General features: G+C 36.5%; 1 protein-coding gene across 1 annotated transcript in view; it reads left to right on the forward strand.

Annotated features, from left to right (window-relative positions):
* Positions 1 to 19,942, forward strand: part of CLUL1 (clusterin like 1) — a 30,948-nt gene extending 11,006 nt beyond the window's left edge. Inside the window, exons 5-7 of the mRNA XM_044658055.1 lie at positions 7,859 to 7,996; positions 17,575 to 17,789; positions 19,763 to 19,942. Of these exons, the coding sequence (XP_044513990.1) occupies positions 7,859 to 7,996; positions 17,575 to 17,789; positions 19,763 to 19,942 (533 nt within the window). The remainder of the gene's footprint in view (positions 1 to 7,858; positions 7,997 to 17,574; positions 17,790 to 19,762) is intronic.
* The last annotated feature ends 457 nt before the right edge of the window (positions 19,943 to 20,399 follow it).

Below are 20,399 nucleotides of genomic sequence, written 5' to 3' on the forward strand. Positions count from 1 at the left end.
GGAGAAGCCAGAGGGGATATTCCTCTCAGCTCAAAGTCACCTTCCTTCAGCACTGCAGGAATTCAAAGGAAAATGGATTCTTTATGTATTCTCTGATCTGGAATACCTTTGGGGTTTGGGGGTGTCTAGAAAGGCCCATACCCTCATATCAAAGGGAGGGAGGTATATTTCTCCTAATTTTTCTGGGGTCAAGCTTGGTAATTATATCATGAAGGACTCAGTTTTGCTTTATTGTTCTTGTCATTTAAATCACTGTGGCCTTGGTTAATAGTTACTTTTCTGAGTACTGCACTCATACAATTCTTTTTTTTTTTCTTTGTGATCTTCTCTAGACACTGTTTGGAGTCCTTAATGTGAAGTTCAAGAAATATTATAGGTAGAACTTTAATGTCCTCCACTGCTTCTTCTGAGTCATAATGCAGGATGAACAGTGAGGTTTAGAAGAAACAAGACTAGATCTGGAATTTGAGTCCATAACTTGAGTTTAAATCCATGTTCTATCACTAGCTGTGTGACTCTGAGAAAAAGGAATAATCTTTTGGGGTCTCAGTTTTCTCATCTTTAGATGAGAAGTTTGGCACTCATTGAAATCTAACAAAATGTCAATCACTGGGGCATGGTTAGTGATGTCTGAGAGGTCATTGATGATGTGAGAAATGCAGAAGGATTGGAAGAAAGGAAGATGTCAAGATTTTTTAAAAAATAAGAAGAGTCTCAAAGGTATAAGCTTTTGATTCCTAGCAAAATTCTAAAATGTATTATCAAAGGGATGGTTAGTGAGCCTCAAGAAAAAGAAACAGCAATCATAAAGAGCCAGTATGGGCTAAATCAATTCCATTTTTTTAGAGGGTTTCTAGGCTTCCAGAAGTGATACACAAAGCTTATCTATATTTTAGGAAGCAATTGACTAAATCTCTCCGGTTTTTCTTGCAGACAAGTTGATCAGTAAAGTGTATTTGGAACAGTTTCCATGGCTCAAACCAAAGAGTAATGATAAAAGAATGATAAAAGGTCCCTTTAAAAGGAAGTCTTTAGAGAAGTGCGCCTCAGATTTGGCAGTCAGTCAATAAACATTTGCTAAAGTTAGTCTTTGTGTTAAGTGCTAGACATAACAAAGAAAGGCAAAATAGTCCCTGCCTTCAGGAAGCTTACTCTCTAAAAGGAAAGACAATATGTAAATAAATAGATAAATACAAGATATATACATAATAGATGGAAAGTAATGTCTGTGGGGAAGGCACTATTGACTGGGCTCACAGAGAAAGATATCCTTTGGAAGGAGAGAATTTAGCTGAGGCTTGAAGGAAGCCAGGGAATCCCAGGGGGAACTGGGGCAGTTTGGTGGCTCTGTGGATTGAGAGCCAGCTGGGGAGGTCTTGGGTTCAAATATGGCCTTAGGCACTTCCTAGCTGTCTGACTGGGCAAGTCACAGAACCCAATTACCTAGCCCTTACCACTCTTCTCTGCCTTGGAATCAATGCCCGGCATTTAATCTAAGTCTGAAGGCAAAGGTTTGTTTTTTTTGGTGTTGTTGTTAAATTTTCAAAAAAATTTTAAAGAAGAGAGGGAACCAAGCCTTTCAGGCATGGGAGGGCAGCCAGTACAAAAGCATAAAGAAAGGAAATGGAATATCATGTGTGGAAAATAGCCAAATTGCTAATGACACTGAATCATAGAGTACATGGAAGGAAGAAGGGTGTAAGGATATTGGAAAAGGAGCAAAAATTTAGACTATGAAGAACTTTAAATACCAAAGAGATGACTTTATATTTGATACCAGAGATAATAGGGAGCTCTTAGAATTTAATGAGGAGGAGAGAGACACTCTCAGATCTGAACCTGAGAAATTGGGAAGCTTGGGAAGCTATATGAAGGATGAGCTGAAGGGGAAGACTTGAAACTGGAGACCAGATAGAAGCCTATTATTGCATTAGCTTAAAAGAGAGATAGGTGAACTTGTGTGGTAGCTGTGTGAAGGAGAAAAGGAAATCATATCAAAAAAAAATTTTTAAGGGGGCAGCTAGGTGGCTCAGTGGATTGAGAGTCAGGTCTAGAGACGGGAGGTCTTGGGTTCAAATGTGACCCTAGAAACTTCGTAGCTGTGTGACTCTGGGCAAGTCACTTAACCCCCGTTGCCTAGCCCTTATCACTCTTCTGCCTTGGAACCTGTACACAGTATCGATTCTATGATAGAAGCTAAGTTGGGTTGTTTTTTTTTAAGTTGCCAGTCTAAGTGATTGGAACAATGATAGTATCCTTGACAGTAACAAGGAAGTTTGGAAGAGGAGCAGGTTTAGGGGGGGGGGGGGGGAGAAATACTGAATTCTTTTTGGGCTCATGCTAATCTTGAGTTACCTATAAAATATTGTTTGCTATTTCTAATAGACCATTGGTTGTTAAAAAAAACATGCTCAGGAGAGAGAAACACTAGGGCTGGATTTATTAATCTGGGAATCATCTGCATAGAGATGCTGATTAAGCCCATAGGAACTGATAAAATTATCAAGAAAGAGGGAAAATAGATTAGGGTCCAGGACAGAGCCTTGGGGATACATCTCAGGTCATCTCATATTAGCAGGCATGAAATAGATCCAACAAAGGAGACTGAGAAGGAGCAATGAGACAAGGAGAAAGAGAAGTCAGAGAAGAGTATCATGAAAACCCTAGAGGAGAGAGTAAAGACTGCAAAGAGGTCAAGGATGAATAATGAGAAAAAACCATCAGATCACTGGTAAATTGGAAGCTAGAATTTCAATTGACTGCTGAGATTAAAAACCAGATTAGAGAGGGTTTAAAAGTGAGTGAAAGAAGAATGCTAGAAGCATCTAGTATGCCAAGAAGGAAACTCAGTCAACAAGCATTCATTAAGCATCAACTCTGTGCTCTATGAGGAACAGTTGAAAAAACAAGTTTTTTAGGCTGGAGGAGAGATTTAGGGGAAATATGATAACTTTCTTCTAGTTTTGGAAATATCAAAGGATTGTCATATGGAAGAGAAATTAGACTTTGTCCTCCAGACAAGAAAACTAGAACCACCAAATGGAAGTTGCAGAAAGACACATTTAAGATCATTGCAAAGGAAAACTTCCCAAGTATTAGAGTTATTGCAAAGTAGATGGGCTTCTCCCAAGAGATCATGGGGTTCTCTCACTGGAGATCTTTGCACAAAAGTTGGATGACTACTTAACAGATAAATTGTAGAAAAGGTTCTTATCTCAAGTACATGTCAGTCTAGGTAGATGACTTCTGAGGTCAAATCTGAGCCTATATGACTGACTATATGATCTCTAAGCTCCTTTCTCATTCTAAAATGTCATGATACTATGTATTTTTTTATATTTTTTCAATTACACATGGAAATAATTTTTGTGACTGGTTTTTTCTCTTTTTTATTTTTATATTTATATATAATATATATATACATGCATTTATATATATAAATAAAATTTATATTATTTTAAAATATTTCCCCATGTTTACATGATTCATTTTCTTTCCCTTTCCTCTTCCCTCCCCCTCTCCCAGAGCCAATAAGCAATTCCCCTGGGTTGTACAAATGTTATCACTTGATACCTATTNTTGAATAAGCCTGAAAAGGAGGAAAATATTGTTTCCAATAAGTTATTTCCCCATATTTTAAGGGAAAAAATCAGTACTTTTGTTTCTTTAAATCAGGAAATAAGAGTTTATTACAATTTTATCTTCCACAATTCAGCTGAGAGAGAGAGAGAGAGAGAGAGAGAGAGAGAGAGAAAGACTTCCACAGAATTTCTCTGTAGTGTTTAGAATGCAAAAATTTTCAGAAACAGGTGTTGCTACATGAGCCACACCTGGAGCAAGCACCTGCCCGTTCCTGAACTTGTTTCTTGCTGGGCTCTTTTCCAGAAGAAGGGTGAGATGGGTAATTTTTTTTTTTTTTTGCTGTTTGCCAATTAACTGAAACAGTTGCAGGTGCCAAAATGTAAACCAAATTCATGCACCAGCTAGGACTTTTTATAAATGGCATCTTCCTGAAAGTTACTTATTTCATGTAAGAGTTAGAAACTGTGTGCTAGATATCCTTTCTGTACCATTGTTATATAGGCAAAAATCAGTCAGCTAAACAAATTCCATCCTTGGATAGTGGTTAGACTTAATGTCCAATGTTTTTTTCCAGAACAATTGCAGATTCAATCTGGCAATCATTTCTAAACATTCTCCAAATCTTCAGAAGGAAAGACAAGAATCCTAGACAGAATCTTTCGCTACCAGTGCTATTATGGTGTAAAAAAAAAACTTATTTCAAAAATCTTATTCAACATTAAATTTCTTTGACCTATAGATTAATTTAAATGTTTCATATCTTCTATTACCCTTGCAATTACATAATAATATGTGACACTTACAAAATGCTTTACTGATAGAAGTTGCTTTATATATATATATATTTGATATATCATATATATCAATTTTGGGATACATATGTATTACATGTATATAATGCATATAAAATAATAAGAGACATGATGGTTGATAAATAGAAGGCCATCCTCAAAGTTGGAAGTAAAGAAAGAAGAAAGGGAGGAAGGAAGGAAGGAAGCAAGGAAGCAAGGAAAGAAGGAAGGAAGGGAGGAAAGAAGGGAGGAAGGGAGGAAGGAAGGAAGGGAGGAAGGAAGGAAGGGAAGGAAGAAAGGAAGGAAGGGAGGGAGGGAGGGAGGGAGGACAGACTAAATAATGAATGAACAATAAATAAATGAACAGAGACCAGACAGACAGACAGATAGATAGATAGATAGATAGATAGATAGATAGATAGATAGATAGATAAAAGGAATAAATCAACAGCCCTGTGGGGTAGGTGGTATGATTATTATTATCCCCATTATATATATGAGGAAACTGAGGCTCCCAGATGAATAGTGACTTGATCAAAGTCACACATATAGCTAGTAAATGTTAAGAGTGGGAATTAAATTCAGGTCATAGGATCATACATTTAAGACTAGAAGGGAACCGAGGAGATCTTCTAATTCAGCCTTCACTTTACAGAAAAGAAAGCTGAGGTGAAGAAAAATTAAGTGACAGAGGCAGGTTTCTGGATACAAGCTAGTATTCTTGACTAACTTACACCATCATTTCTCTTAGTGCAGGACAACAAATTTGTATATTCCAGTTCCCAAAATAAGGAAAAAATTGTAATATCTGCCTTCCAAGCTTTCCACAGCTCTTTCCCAATTCACCACCTCCATTAAAGACTCTGCTCCCCCACTTTTTCTTTGCCCCCCCAGGCAAGGGACTTTGATGTTCTAGGCGCTCTTGTAAATTTAAGGGGGGGGGGGCGCTACTCTCAATTTTTTGACATACAGGTGGCCCTAGCCAGAAAGCATGTAGATCACTAAATGGCCTCCTCATTCTTCACTATAGCCCTTACTCTCCCAAAGGAAGTGAGTGTAGAACTATTTGGAAGGTTACTGCAAACCAGATGCCAAGAGAATTAAGCCACCTCAGAGAGCAAAAAGGCATTTGCTTATAGGTGTGGGTTTTCCTGGCACTTTATAAATAAGCAAGCCATATTGGTCTGCTGCCCTTGGGAAATCTGCCTAAATAGCCCAGTATTATGAGACTTCAAAATATGCCTTTATTTGTCACGGTAGTCTAACTGTAGTAATTGGTGGCTAATAAAGGAGGAGAGAAGAGATATTAGAAAAAAAATACCAGAGATATATCTCTGCTTTCAGTCAGTCAATAGGTATTTATTAGGAGTTTACCTGAGACAGGCACTGGATCAGGTCCTGGGGATAAAAATACAATGAATCAAACAATCCCTATAAATAAAGAGCTTACCTAATAATGGAGGAGATGGCAAGTACTTTCATAAGTATATACATGATATCTATGAAAAGAACAAATACAAATAAATACAAAGTAGTTCAGTGCAAAGTAGTCTGGGAGAATAGGGGATCCAGAAATGCTTACAGAAAAGCATCTTGAAAGAAGAGAGAGACTGAGGCCAAGGTGAGGAGGATGTATTCCAAGCTTGAGATTGTTATTATTATTATTATTGAATAATAGTTTTTAGAGAGGCCACCTGACATATACTGACTCTAGGACCATGGGCAAGTCATTTCACCTCTGTTTTATAAAATGGGGATAAAAATATCAAACTCCCAGGGTTGTTACGGAGATTAAATGAGATAATATATGCAAAATACTTAACATAGTACCTGGCACATAGTAGGCACTATATAAATGTTAGTTACTGTTATTATTTGTAGAGAAAGTACCAATTAGTATCCAGAGAGGGAGTTCCCTCAATTCAGAGTTCCTAATGCAAATGCAGTCACAAGTCCAGTCCCTAACCCTAATAATAGTGTAGGGCATATGTTGTCTATATAACTTATGTGTATGCCCGTATGGGAAGTCTAAACGCAGATCATGGTGAAGTATAAATAAATATCTCTCTGAAATTGCCCACCTTCTCCAAGGAAGTTTTATTTTTTCCTAGAAGGGAACAGGAGAAAGGGTCATGAGGTTGGAAGGAGTATTGGACTAGAATTATATCTATCCATTCCCCTAATTATTGATTGTCTGGAGGAATATTTATTTTTTTAGGTTCAAGTCACTTTTCCAGGAACCTTCTCTTAAAGTGGAAGGGGGTAACCTCACGCTTATACCCATAGGCTTATAAAGGTTAGTTCTACAAAAGACCATCGCAAATACTGAATTGTGAGTATAATTATTTATTCAAGCAGATCAATCAGAAATCAGAGGAGTTACATAAAATATAAATTAGAACATACCAGAAAATATGCAAAAAAGGAATTAGTTGTTTTTGGGACCCAGTTGAGATCTCACTTACACAAGAGAGAAAAGTTCCTACCCCCCATCTCACCTGAGGGGAATTTCCCAAAAGTCTCTAGAGAAGCAAACTGAAATTTAGTGACATGTTGAAGTTCTGACTCCTCCCTTTGTATGCTGCTCCTCAGAGTTTTTTGTCTCTCTTCACTTGTTTCTCTCCAAAGAGTGTCTGGAATTGTATATATCTCTTTCTTAAAGGAATAGAGAGTATCTTTCTTCTCCATCATTCTCCTACCAGCTCCACCTCTCAGATAGCCTGACATCAAGAAACTATTCTTTCCACCAATCAGGAATTATACCTAAGCAGCAGCATGTAAAACAGTTAAATAGTTGATAAGCATATTGAATACATGACTTTTTACTGGTATGAATGAAAGATTTTAGGAAAATTATGTCCCTGATCTAGAAGTGAGCATTCCATTGCATGTTCAAATTTCTAATACAGTGAAATACTCTAAAATATGTTGCAGGACTTTATAGAGCTTATTGTTCACTTTTTTGTTTAATCTCCCTTTGGAATGAAAGACAACTGATGGGGCTTTAAATTTTTTTCCAGAAATATGGATTTTTGCTCTTTGCTCTCTCTCTCATCTACCTACCTACCTTTCTGCCTGTCTATCTGTTTCTCTGTCGGTCTACCTGTCTATCCATCTATCAATCATCTATGTGTGTATGTATTATATATACACATACATTGACATATGTACACACACATATATGCATACATATATACTATGTAATGTACAAATATCCATATGTATATTACATTGTGTGCATGAGTATTCTATAAGTATGCATGCATATTGTATGTGGGTAATAGTACTGCATCATATATGTGTGCATCATGTTGCATATGTGTGAATATATATGCTTCCTTCAATCTTTGACTTCCCTTCATATCCTTTGAATATATTTTTCCTCATTGTAGAAAAATCACATTTAAAAAAAATCACATTTGTATTCCCTGAAACTCTTGAAACTGAAGAAAAATCATTGTCTCAATAGTCTCTGTTTCTCCCAGAGTCGAACAAAGGAGGCATGTTTTCGAAGATTTTCCCTGGACACAACAGAGTACCATGTAAAGAGCTTGGCCAGAATTTGTCTGGATGTTTAGAATTCCATGAAAGGTGCCAAAAATGTCAAGAAAACCTCTTGCAAGGTAACTTAATGCTTTCTTATTTGTGCATTGATTTAGTAAATAGGTTTGAGGTTTGGAATTTGTTTTGTTTTTAAAGCATCTTCTGTGTACAAGGCTAGCCTAAGTAGGATAGGAATACAGATGAATAAGAGATAGTCTTTCCCCCAAAGGGGCTTCTAATCTCTTGGGGGAGATAAGATGCATATGTAGATAACTATGATGCAAAATATAATATAGTAAGAGATGTGCCCTTTTGGTGATGTAAAGACTTCTGCTTTATAAGCCCTTTCAATTCCCAAATTATTTTCCTTTCCATATATTTCAAGATTCTGACTCTTAGAATATACTTTAGCTACATTTTAAAGCTTGATACTGCCAATTATTTCAGTTTGCCCATCCTTTGCTTTCAATTTCTCATAGTTCATAGTAAGAGACTAAATATAGGTCAATATCCTCAATAGAAAAGAACAATAATTATATCCATTTACTAGAATAAGTTATTACTGCTTGCTAAGAATAAAAGAAAGAATGCATTTAAAACATTATTTAATAATAAATAAATATATAATACAATTGTAAGGTAAAGAAAGCAATAAATTGCCCAAGTTGAATAAATGAATTTCAGGGATGATGCTGAAATTCTTTTAGGCTGTTGAAATATTATGTTACTGTGGCCTTCAAAAATTCTTTTCACGTCCAGATATACTCATTTATGCATTGGGGAAAATAAGGTTTGGAGGATTATGTGTGACTATATTTGCAAATTTTAAGTCATTTAATGTAATGATAATGTTTATTTAGACATTTAATTTTAAAGTAATTGCACTGTTGGTTCAGGTGGTTTTGAAGAGGGCTGAGTGGTTTATCTAAGCAATCCTTCTTGGGTGGGATGGAAAGAGGCCCAGAGCACATGTGTGCAGAGTAGGGTTGAGTTTTTTCCTCTTCAAGTAGCTAATTTGAGTAATTTATTCCATTCAATTTGGAAGGGATGGGGGCGAGGGAGAGGAGAATGCCAGACATGTATAGTCAGGCTAGGGCAGTGACCATGCTACCAGTCTGCCAAAGGTCTAAAACAGTGGTTCCCAAACTTTTTTGGCCTACTGCCCCCTTTCCAGAAAAAATATTACTTAGCCCCCTGGAAATTAATTTAAAAAATTTTAAGAACAGTTAATAGGAAAGATAAATGCACCTGTGGCCATCACCACTTCCCCTGGATCGCTGTAGCACCCACCAGGGGGCAGTGGTGCCCACTTTGGGAATCACTGGTCTAAAGGGACTGAGAGGGTCAGTGACTATGTGGCTAGGCAGGCTGAAAGTATGGGAACCTGCCCACCCAGTGAAAGTGATGTCCTTACAGAGATCACCAATGGAGAAGGACTTGGAGTACCCAGGTGGCAACTGGGAAAAAAGGCAGGTATCCAAAAGATGCTGCTCCTCCACTGAATTTCCAAGTTCACATGACTAATGCTAGACTGAGTTCTTGACTGGGAAGTCCAGAAACTTGTGAGGAAGAGAGCTCTGTCATCAGAAGGCTATTTCTATTGTTGTTGGTTTTGTCTTTTTGTTAGTCTTGTCTGTAATAAATGTGTCTTTTGTTAAATGTTTTGTTAGCTCAAGGGCATGCAAGGGATAGTTTCAAGACAGCAGAATTCAGAAGGAGATGTGACTGATATTGGGTTTCCAGAGAGTTAACTTGTGTGGGAGCTGAACCATAGAATTCAGATAGAAGCCCCTAATCAATAATTAATCAATGAGTATTTATTAAAAATACTAAGGAGGGGGCAGCTGGATAGCTCAGTGGATTGAGAGTCAGGCTTAGAGATGGGAGGTCCTAGGTCCAAATCTGACCTCAGACACTTCCTAGCTGTGTGACCCTGGACAAGTCACTTAACCCCCATTGCCTAGAAAGGTTCCATTCTTCTGCCTTGGAACCAATACACAGTACTGACTCCAAGATGGAAGGTAAGGGTTTTTATTTTAAAAAATAAAAATAAAAAAAAGAATACTATGGAGTGGGAGGCCAAGTGTAACTAGACAACTTAGTGGAGAGATGACCAGCCCTAGAGATGGAGATTCTGGGTTCAAATCTGGCCTCAGATACTGCCTAGCTGTGTGACCTCCAAGTAAGTTGTTTAACCCCCATTGCTAGCCTTTTCCCTTCTGCTGCCATGGAACCAATACTTAGTATTGATTCTAAGAGAGAAGGTAAAGGTTTTTTTGTTTTTTTTTTTAAGACAATATATCCCACACCCCCACACAAATAATCCTCTGGAAAGGAGAAAGGTTAATTTTCTCAACTCATTTCTAGGGACAAACACTGAATTTTGTTTTTTTATTCATTTATATTATTGTAGTCTTGCCTATTTTTTCCCCTAGTTCTTCTTACTTCAGTCAGCCAGCAAGCATTTATTAAGCTTTTACTATGGGGCAGATACTATGCTAAGCTCTGTTGATACAAATAAAGGCCAGAAAATGGACCCTGCTTCAAGGAATTTAGAATGTAATGAAGGAGACCACTTGAAAACAACCATGAATATACAAGATACAAGTGGTATAAATGGGAGGTATTCTCAGAATAAAACACTAGTAGAGGGGGCAAGAGGACACTAATGACTAGGAAAAACTTCTTGCAGAAGGTAATATTTGAGCCACATCTTGATGGAAGCCAGAAGGGATAGCATTATAGGAATAGACAACAACTAGTGAATGGGTTGGGAGTGCAGAGATGGTGTGTTATGTGTGAGGGGAAAAAAGATGGCCAGTGTTACTGTATTAAAGAGTACATAGAGAAAGGACTTCCAGTTATTCTTGGGGAAAAGACCAGAACTGAGCAGAAAATTTGATCTATAAGAATCATTAGAAGGCAGAAGTGAAAGGTCAATCATAATGGGATTCAATAGTCAAATTGTTTAATTTCTTTTATGGGAAGATATCATCTGTAACTCTCAAGAATCAATCACTACTTAGTTTGAAAAAGCATATACAAATTGAAGACTTGAGGTCAAGTTGAATATAATAGAATGAGTCAAAAAATGATAATAAAATAGGTTAGGAACAGGTAAAATGGAACAATTAACTCATACAAAAGAAGCATGGGTCAAGAACTGTCATAGAGAAGGAGAGGAAGGAGTGGAGGGCACCTAGGAAGCCACATACAAAAAAAAAGGGAACAACATACACAAGTAGAAGGTTTAAAGTCTTCTTAATTTATGGAGAAACAGGAGTGTGAAGGGATAGGTTAAGAGAGAGAACTAAAAAGTCTCTTTAAGGAACTAAGGGACTAAGAGAAGGGTGATTAGATTAAAGAGAATAGGGGCCAAAAAAGTGGGATAAGAAAAGGGAGGGATTCCTAGAAGGGAGTTCCTATCAAGAAATAGAAGGCTGTGTGGGATGATAAGAAAGGAACTTCTGGAAGAGTAGATGGAATAAGAACTAGGAGGCAAGGGGGAGGGGATAAACAAAGGATTCTTAGAGATAGTGGTTGGAAGAAATTGGACTTCTGAGGAGGGACAAGGCAAAAGGAGAGGGAGAAGGACAATGAGGAAAAATAGAATGGAGGGAAATACACAACTCATCGTTGTAACTTGGAATGTGAAGATGAATTTACCCACAAAATAGATATCTGGAGAAAATTGAATGGGAATAGAAAAGAATATATCTCCTTCTTAGTGATGCATGGTACCTCAAAAATTGACCGTATATTAGGGAAATGAAAACCTTATAGTTAAATGCAGAAAAGCAAAAATATTAAATGCATCCTTTTTGGATTATAATGCAATAAGGGACCATGGAAACACAAAATGAAAATTAATTGGAGATTAAATAACTTAATCTTAAAGAATGAATAGGTTGGTGCAGCTAGGTGGCTCAGTGGATAGAGAGCCAAGTCTAGAGAAAGGAAGTCCTGAATTCAAATTTGGCCTCAGATACTTCTAACCTGGGCAAGTCACATAACCCCAATTGCCTAGTCCTTACCACTCTTCTGCCTTGAAACTAACACTTAGTATTAATTCTAAGACAGAAGATAAATGTTTTGTTTTGTTTTTTAAAGAATGAATGGGTTAAAGAAGTCATAGAAACTGTAAATAATTTTATTAAAGAGAATGACAATAAGACAATATGCCAAATATGGAATATAGTAAAAGTAATAATTAGAGGAAAATTTATATCTTTAAATGTTCATGTTAATTAAAATAGAGAAAAATAGATCAATGAATTGGGAATGTAATTTTTAAAACTAGAAAAAGGACAAATTGAAAATTTCCAACTAAACACTAGAAATCCTAAAAATCAAAGATGAGATGAATAAAACTGAATGTGATCCAGTGTCTCAGAGGAATAGTTGCAGTAGTCTATGATGTAATACTCAATTTCAGAGGAAAGAAGAATCTATCTCAGGGTCCTTTATGGAAAGAAGTATGAAGTAGATATGTGTGTGAGGAGATTCCTCTGGAAGACATCCCACTGGATGAAAAGAAAGCAACAAAATGGCTTCATAAGCTTTATTAGAAAAATGTTTATCAAGAAAAATAGGTGTGTTTCCAGGAGAGCCAATTACATCCACTAGAAGACCATAGTCTTTCCTGAATTTCCTTGTAGGGACAACCACCCTTCTATTTCCTCTTTTCAGATTTTCATTTGATGTTTTTTGTAAGTGTATCACTCTTTCTGATACTTGTATTCTTAGGATTCGTTGGAATAGCTTCCTTTGGAGCCTATAGACTGATAGTAGTAAACTGAAATAGAGAAAGGTTCTAGCTATGGAAACCAAGAATTCAAGAAAAAGGAATAATTAGTGTCTACAGATTGAACATGGGTAACCAGATGGTGTGCATCAAATTAACTTAATTAAAAACAAAATAACAGAAAAAAAAACGGAGGGTGAGAAAACCATTAAATTAATAAATAAAAGTAGGAGTACTTTTTTGGAAAAAATCAACAAAGTAGATAAACCACTGGTTAATATGACTTTTAAAAAGAGAGAAGAAAACCAAATCACTAGCATTAAAAATAAAAAGGGTGAATATACTATCAATGAAGATGATCAAAGCCATTATTAGGAGCCATTTTGCCCAATTACATGCCAATACATTTAGCAATGTAAGTGAAATGGAAAAATACTTACAAAAATATAAACTACCGGGGCAGCTGGGTAGCTCAGTGGAGTGAGAGTCAGGCCTAGAGACAGGAGGTCCTAGGTTCAAATCCGGCCTCAGCCACTTCCTAGCTGTGTGACCCTGGGCAAACTTGACCCCCACCACCACCATTGCCTTATAACCAGTATTGATTCTAAGATGGAAGGTAAGGGTTTAAAACAAACAAACAACAACAACCAAAAAATCATTAGAATGAATGGATTTTTTCTTAAAATGATACAAAGCATCTACCTAAAACTATCAGCAACTATTATTTATAATAGGGATAAGTTAAAAGCCTTCCCAATGTTATATTGAAACTAAAGCTAAAAGCTGATATATTAAAACTAATTTTGTAGACAGCTGATAAGTGCCAAGCTGTTAGGGTTTAACTATTGTGCAAGAGGTTGATAAGGGTCCTGAAGCAGTTTGGTACAACCCTTATTTATTTGTAGTAAAGGTGGGATAGTAACCAGAAGGATAGAAAGTAGGAGAGTATATATCTTATCTTTTAACTACTTGCCTATAGATCAAAATGGAGAATATAGTTCTTAGATTATATTACTCTGCCTATATCAAGACCTTATACTAAATCTCTAATAAACCTTAAGCTAGAATCTTCCTATCTGCCGGAGCAGGCCTAAACTAAGCTACACTCACTAAACTAAGATTAAATTCTATCTAACTTTCTTAACTCTAAATTAATTAAGTCTTTCTTCTTTCAACCTCCTTCACTCCTTATCTGAAAACCAAAAGCTGCCAGAAGCCAAGTCTCTGGACAGAGAGTGAACCTGAACAGCCCAGAACTCCTCTTCTCTCAACTCCAATTGGTCAAACTGCCTGTCACAGGGAATAGACAGTCCAGTTGCTCCTCTCCTTCACTGCCTTCTCCCCAACTCAGTGTCAAAGACCGAACTCTAAAATCTTCACTGTCAGTTTCTCCCGATGGAGAGCCAGCACCTTCCAATTCCTCTCCAACCAAAGCCAGAGCAAAATGGAGTTTCTGATTGACTTTCTTCTCAGTTTTTATGGTTTTCTCTTAAAGACAAGGAGACAAGGTCTGGCTCTTCCTTCTTCTTAAAGTGACTGTCAGAGCTATCTGTTGCTACCTCTTATGGAGACAGCGTACAAATTAAGACTTTCCTCTGACTTAAAACTTCTGCTCCTAACAAGATAAACTTAATTCCTTCTAACACCAATAAGGACAGAAGTGAAACATACTATTATCACAGATATGGTATACAGTACAATAATATTGTATTAGAAATGCTAGCAATAGCAAAAAGAAAAGAAAAAGACACTGAAGGAATCAGAATGGAAAAGAACTAACAAAACTATCTTTTTACAGACAACATGATGACATATGGGGAAAATTCTAGAAATTCAATTAAAATACAATTGAAACTATCAACAATTTTAGAAAAATAGCAGAATATAAAATAAACCCATATAATCATTAGCATTTTTATATACCACTAATGAAAACATACAAGAATATAGAAAGAGATGCTTCATTTAAAATAACCACAGACAAAGGGCAACTAGGTGACTCAGTGGATTGAGAGCTAGGCCAAGAGATGGAATTCCTAGGTTCAAATTTGGCCTCAGACACTTCCTAGCTGTATGACCCTGGGCAAGTCACTTAACCCCCATTGCCTAGTCCTTACTGCCCTTCTGCCTTAGAACCAATACACAGTATTGATTCTAAGATGGAAGGTAAGGGTTTAAAATAAATAAATAACCACAGACAGAATAAAATACCTGGGGATATACCTGCCAAGACAAACCCAAGAACTTTATGACATAATTATAAAATACTTTTTACACAAATAACGTCAGATATAAATAATTAGAAAAATATGAATTGTTCATGGGAGAGCAGAGCCAATATCATTAAAATGACAATCCTCACTAATTAAATTACCAAAAAATTATTTCATTGAGTTAGAAAAAAATCAGACAAAATTCATTTGGAAGAGGAAAAGATAAAAAATATCAATGGAATTCATGAAAAAAATGTAAAAGAAGGAGGTAAGACAGTAACAGATTTTAAACATTATAAAGCAATAATCTTCAAAAATATCTGGTATTAAGAAAGCAAAAAGCAGATCAGTGGGAAAGAATAGACATACAACAAAATAGTAGCGAAAGATTATAGTAACCTTATGTTTGACAAAAATAAAGATCCAAGTTGTGGGGATAAGAGCTTACTATTTGGTAAAAATGGCTGGAACAACTGGAAAGTAGTTTGATAGGAGAGACCAATAGCTTATACCATTCACCAAGATAAGATGAAAATGGATACATGACCTAGACATAAAGGGAGATATCATAAGCAAATTAGAACAGGGAACATATTGCCTATCAGAATTATGGATAGGAAAGGAATTCATGAGTACAAGAGATAGCAGTGTGAGATATAAAATGGATAATTTTGAGTACATTAAATTAAAAAGTTTTATATAAATAAAACTACTGTAGTCATGATTATGGGGAAAGCAGAAAATTGGGGGCAAGGGGATTATAGACAGTCTCTTGAATAGAGGTCTCATATCTAAAATATATAGAGAACTTTGTAGAATTTATACGAATAAGAGCCATTCCCCAACTGATAAATGGTTAAGATATGAACAGTTACTTTTAGGATAAAGAAATCAAAGCCATATACTGGTATATGAAAAATGCTCTAAAGCACTACTGTTTTTTTAAAAGAGTTTATAGGGGGTGATAAATTATTAAAACATTAGAAAGGTAGGAAGGGGCTAAGTTGTAAAGGGGTTTAAAATCAGAGAATATTCTATTTCATACTAGATGTAATAAAGAGCCACTAGAGATTTTTGAATAGGGGTGACATAAAGACTTACCCTTTAGGAGGCAGCTAGGTGGCTCAGTGGAGAGCCAGGCCTGCAGCCTGGAGGTCCTGGGTTCAAATGTGACCTCAGCCACTTCCTACTTGTGTGATCCTGGGCAAGTCACTTAACTCCCATTTCCTAGGGCAATCTCCTGGAGGGGATAGCATGAAATGGGGTTTACTGCACCAGTAGGAGGGTTTGCCTTGGCCAAGAGGAAGTCTACTCTGTATGAGATTCAATAAGTTCATATAAATCTTCCCATTTTTTCTCTGAATGCTTCATATTTTTTACATCTTACAGTGCAATAACATTCCCTTTATATATCCCAATTTCTGCAGCCATTTTCCAATTCATGCATCCCTTCGTCCTATCTTCTTTGCTACCACACAAGAGCTACTACGAATGTTGTGGTGATTATAAGACTTTCCTTCTGTCTTTGACCTCTTTGGGGTATTTGCCCGTGTGATATTAGATCTCTGGGCCGAAGGGAAGATATCTTTGATACATGCTAGGTATGTGACAGTGGGAATTCCTTTCATGTGTGATTTGGATTAGGTCAAGACTTTTTTTGTGTTAAGCACTTTTCATCCACTTTGGCACTCTTGAAGATCAAAAGTGTTTAACTGATATTTTTTGAGCTGAATTATTCTGTCTGGACTACGCCAAAAATGACTAAAGATTGAAGACTAAAGTATGATTGAGGATAGGTGTAGGGTTCCAGGTATGAACGAATCATGAAAGTATTAAAGTTATATTCAAAAGCTGGCTCTTATGTGTGCCAGACTTATGGATATATTTCTAATATTTCACATGATTGATCTGGTTCCTTGAACTAAATTGGAGCTCAAATCTTGTGGTATTCAAACCCCTCCCCACATCCCCAGTCGGGAAGGCTGGCCACACAATTTCTACAGCTTCTTTGTAATGTCAAAGGAACTCAATTAGCATTTGTATGAGATAGGGCCAGGCTCTGGGTGTTGCCTACTCCATTGTCTTGGGATTGGCTCTTTTATCTTGTCATTGATTACTTATTATTATTATTATTGATATGATGCTAATTTTTCTGCCTTGTCACCTATTTGATTAATCATTCTACATTCCCCATGGCAGAAAATCTCAATAAAATCCAGTCTGTCTGTCTGTCAAAAAGCTCTACCACCATCGGAGCTAGACAGCACAGGCTTAATCCTGTCTTTCTGTGTCTCTTTTTCCTCTCTATGTCTTCCCCACATTAAGCTTTAAACCCTTCCACCCATATTCCCTCAGTCCCCAGCTTCCCTTTCTGGTGGTCAACCTGCATAAGAATATTCACCTAATTTCAGTCAATTAGTGAAAAGAAGTCTTCCTAGGTGACCTATCAACAGATAGGAATTGGTATTTCATTTGAAAGAGTTCTCCCTGACTATAATAATGGGCATCCTTAAAATAAGCAGATTCTTAGACTAGTTGCAATCTTTGCCTATTGATATGGAATGGGGAAGCCCTCAGACTCCAGGTTCTTCTGCAACTGGGTCAACTCTAGAAGCCTATGGGATTCCCGAGAACTATAAAGAAAAGGAAGAATTTGATTATGCAGGAATATCTTCAGGCAAGCTCTTTTCTTCTTTCTTAGATTGCCCTGTTGTCCCAGAGTTGCACGTAAAGTTTGATGAAGCCTTTCAGTTGTTTAACATCTCTGAGCAGCAATATAATCAGATTTTCCAGATGACCCAGCATCACATGGAAGACATGACCTCCATGATGCGGAAGATGAGGGAGAAGTTTGGATGGGTGACAGAGCTCGTTCACAGAACTATAGGATCAGAAAATATCTTCAGTATTATAAAGGTGAATCTTCAATTAAGAAAATTCCTCCCAGGGAATAATAAATAGATTTTATATCTATATATACACACACACATATATATGCATATACACACATATGTATTTCTATCTATACATGTGTATGTGCAAATATATGTATGTGGAGAGAGAGAATGCGTGTGTGTGTGTGTGTGTGTGTGTGTGTGTGTGTGTGTGCTATGCTGATACCAGTATGAGACATTTGATCTGGTATAATTTGAGGTCTTTAAAAAACATGTTACCTTGAAGAATTAGATAATGTTTGTAAAAAATGCATTCAAAACTGTGAAATGCATGCATATATGAAATATTATTGTCAGTTTTAAAAATAGACACAGTGCCTTGTATAGGATAGGATCAAACAATTCTTGTTTATATCCTTTTAGGATTATGGATAAATAATAAAGTCAGCCTTGCAACACCTGATACAGCAGACATAAATAGGTAAAATACTCTTCCTCTCCTTTCTTTTAAGAATTAGGAGAGGGGGGCAGCTGGGTAGCTCAGTGGATTGAGAGCCAGGCCTTGAGACAGGAGGTCCTAGGTTCAAATCCGGCCTCAGACACTTCCCAGCTGTGTGACCCTGGGCAAGTCACTTGACCCCCATTGCCCACCCTTACCACCCTTCCACCTATGAGCCAATACACAGAAGTTAAGGGTTTAAAAAAAAAAAAAAAGAATTAGGAGAGGGCAGTTGGGTGGCTCACTGGATTGAGAGTCAGACTAGAGATGGGAGGTCCTAGGTTCAAATGTGACCTCAGACACTTCCCAGCTGTTTGGCTTTGGGCAAGTCACTTAATCCCCATTGCATAGCCCTTATTGCTCTTCTGCCTTGGAATCAGTATACAGTATTGACTCCAAGAGGGAAGGTAAGGGTTAAAAAAAAATTAGGCATTTTCACATACTAGTTGGAGTCAAGAAGACCTGTTTTCAAGTGCACTAATGACTTAACCTCCCTCAGCCTCAGTGTCACCATCCTTAAAATGACAATAACAATAATATCAGCCAATAGGGTTATTTTGAAAGTCCAATGAGACCATGTATCTTTGCTTTGAAAAAATCTTAAAGTATATATTTGTTAAGTCTCATTAAAAAAGTTGTGGGGGGGGTTGTTTTTGTTTATTTTGTATTCTTCCTTGATTTTTTTTACTAAAAAAAAAAAGCTGTAGTTTCATTACATGCATGTATAGCTCCATATTTGCAGGTACCAACTCAATATGTGGAAAATTATACCAATACTATTAGATAAAATAGGCCAAGCTAACTACTCTTTTGTAAATAGGAATTAGCAGAAGCCTGGGATTGTCATTTGGTCTACTGTTTTTGCTTGACAAATGTTAATGTTTACCTGTTTGGGAATTTAGTGAAAATGATTTTTAAAAATATTTTTCTGAAGTTCAAGTCAAATTATGCATTGGTACAACAGTTTGTTTATATTTTATTCAAATCAAAGTGTATTTATAAACACATATAGCATATATGTTACAGCATATAATATGTATGAATATTTTGTGAATTCATAGTTGTACTTTTCTAAATAAAAACACTGCAAACAAAACCCAACAAAGTCCTATGAACTAATATTTAAAAAGTACGCTCCTTGAGGTCAGGAACATTTTTACTCTTGTCTTTCTATTCCCAGCACCTAGCTACTTGTGGCATATAAGTAGCCCCTTAACATTAGAAGGACTAGAATTTGTTGTAATATTTTTTTTGTTGTAATATTTTTTAACCACAAAGCAAAAAAAAATAGACATAATAGAATGAACAACTTTATTTCAGTAATATTTTTGAATTAATTGATGTTTCTGGTCCATACTCAAAGCATGATTAATCAAAATATTTATCTTCACAGGCAAAAACAGCTTTTAAAATTGAGAAATAAAATTGGTAATTCAACTAAGTCTCAAACATGTACCAAATCTAATAATCTTCTATTGTAAATTCATTTTCCCCAGGTAGCTCCAAGAATTGGTGAAGGAAAGTCTACTAACCCAAATAACACTCTGGTAGAAGTGACCATCCTGACGTCACCTACTTTTACCATCAAAGTCCCTCAGGATGTAAGCACAGACAACTCCAACTTCATTGAGTATGTGGTTGAGAAGGCTTTACAGTATTACAAGCAACATTTTTAAGCCTGGTAAGCAATTCTGCCTTGTTGAAAATACTTTCTTGAAAGGCTTGTGTCTCTATAGAGACGTAAAGGGAGATAGATCACACCAATATGCAATGTATTCTGCATTTTACCGTTCGAGTATAAATGGTTCTATAGTTTAAGGGTTCACATCACCTCGGTTCCCAGTAATTGAACTAAAATGCCATCTATATCATCTAAGGATGATTCCTCCAGTGGACTGCCTTTCAGGAAATATGCATAAAGGAGCAATTAGATACAAAATCCTCTTTTAAATGTATGACCCAATTAAAATTAGATGGGATAGTTCTCTGCTTTGGTAAAACAATGATCCTTCAAGCAAAAGTAAGTATATCCCATTTTTAAGTTTTCTTCCATAATTTAAGTTGAACATGTGATTGGGTTGTGACACTCCATAAGGGAATCTCTTCTGGGAAGATATAAGGTTCCTTTATTGA

Source organism: Gracilinanus agilis, chromosome 1, assembly GCF_016433145.1.
Source record: "Gracilinanus agilis isolate LMUSP501 chromosome 1, AgileGrace, whole genome shotgun sequence".
NCBI classification, from domain to species: domain Eukaryota; kingdom Metazoa; phylum Chordata; class Mammalia; order Didelphimorphia; family Didelphidae; genus Gracilinanus; species Gracilinanus agilis.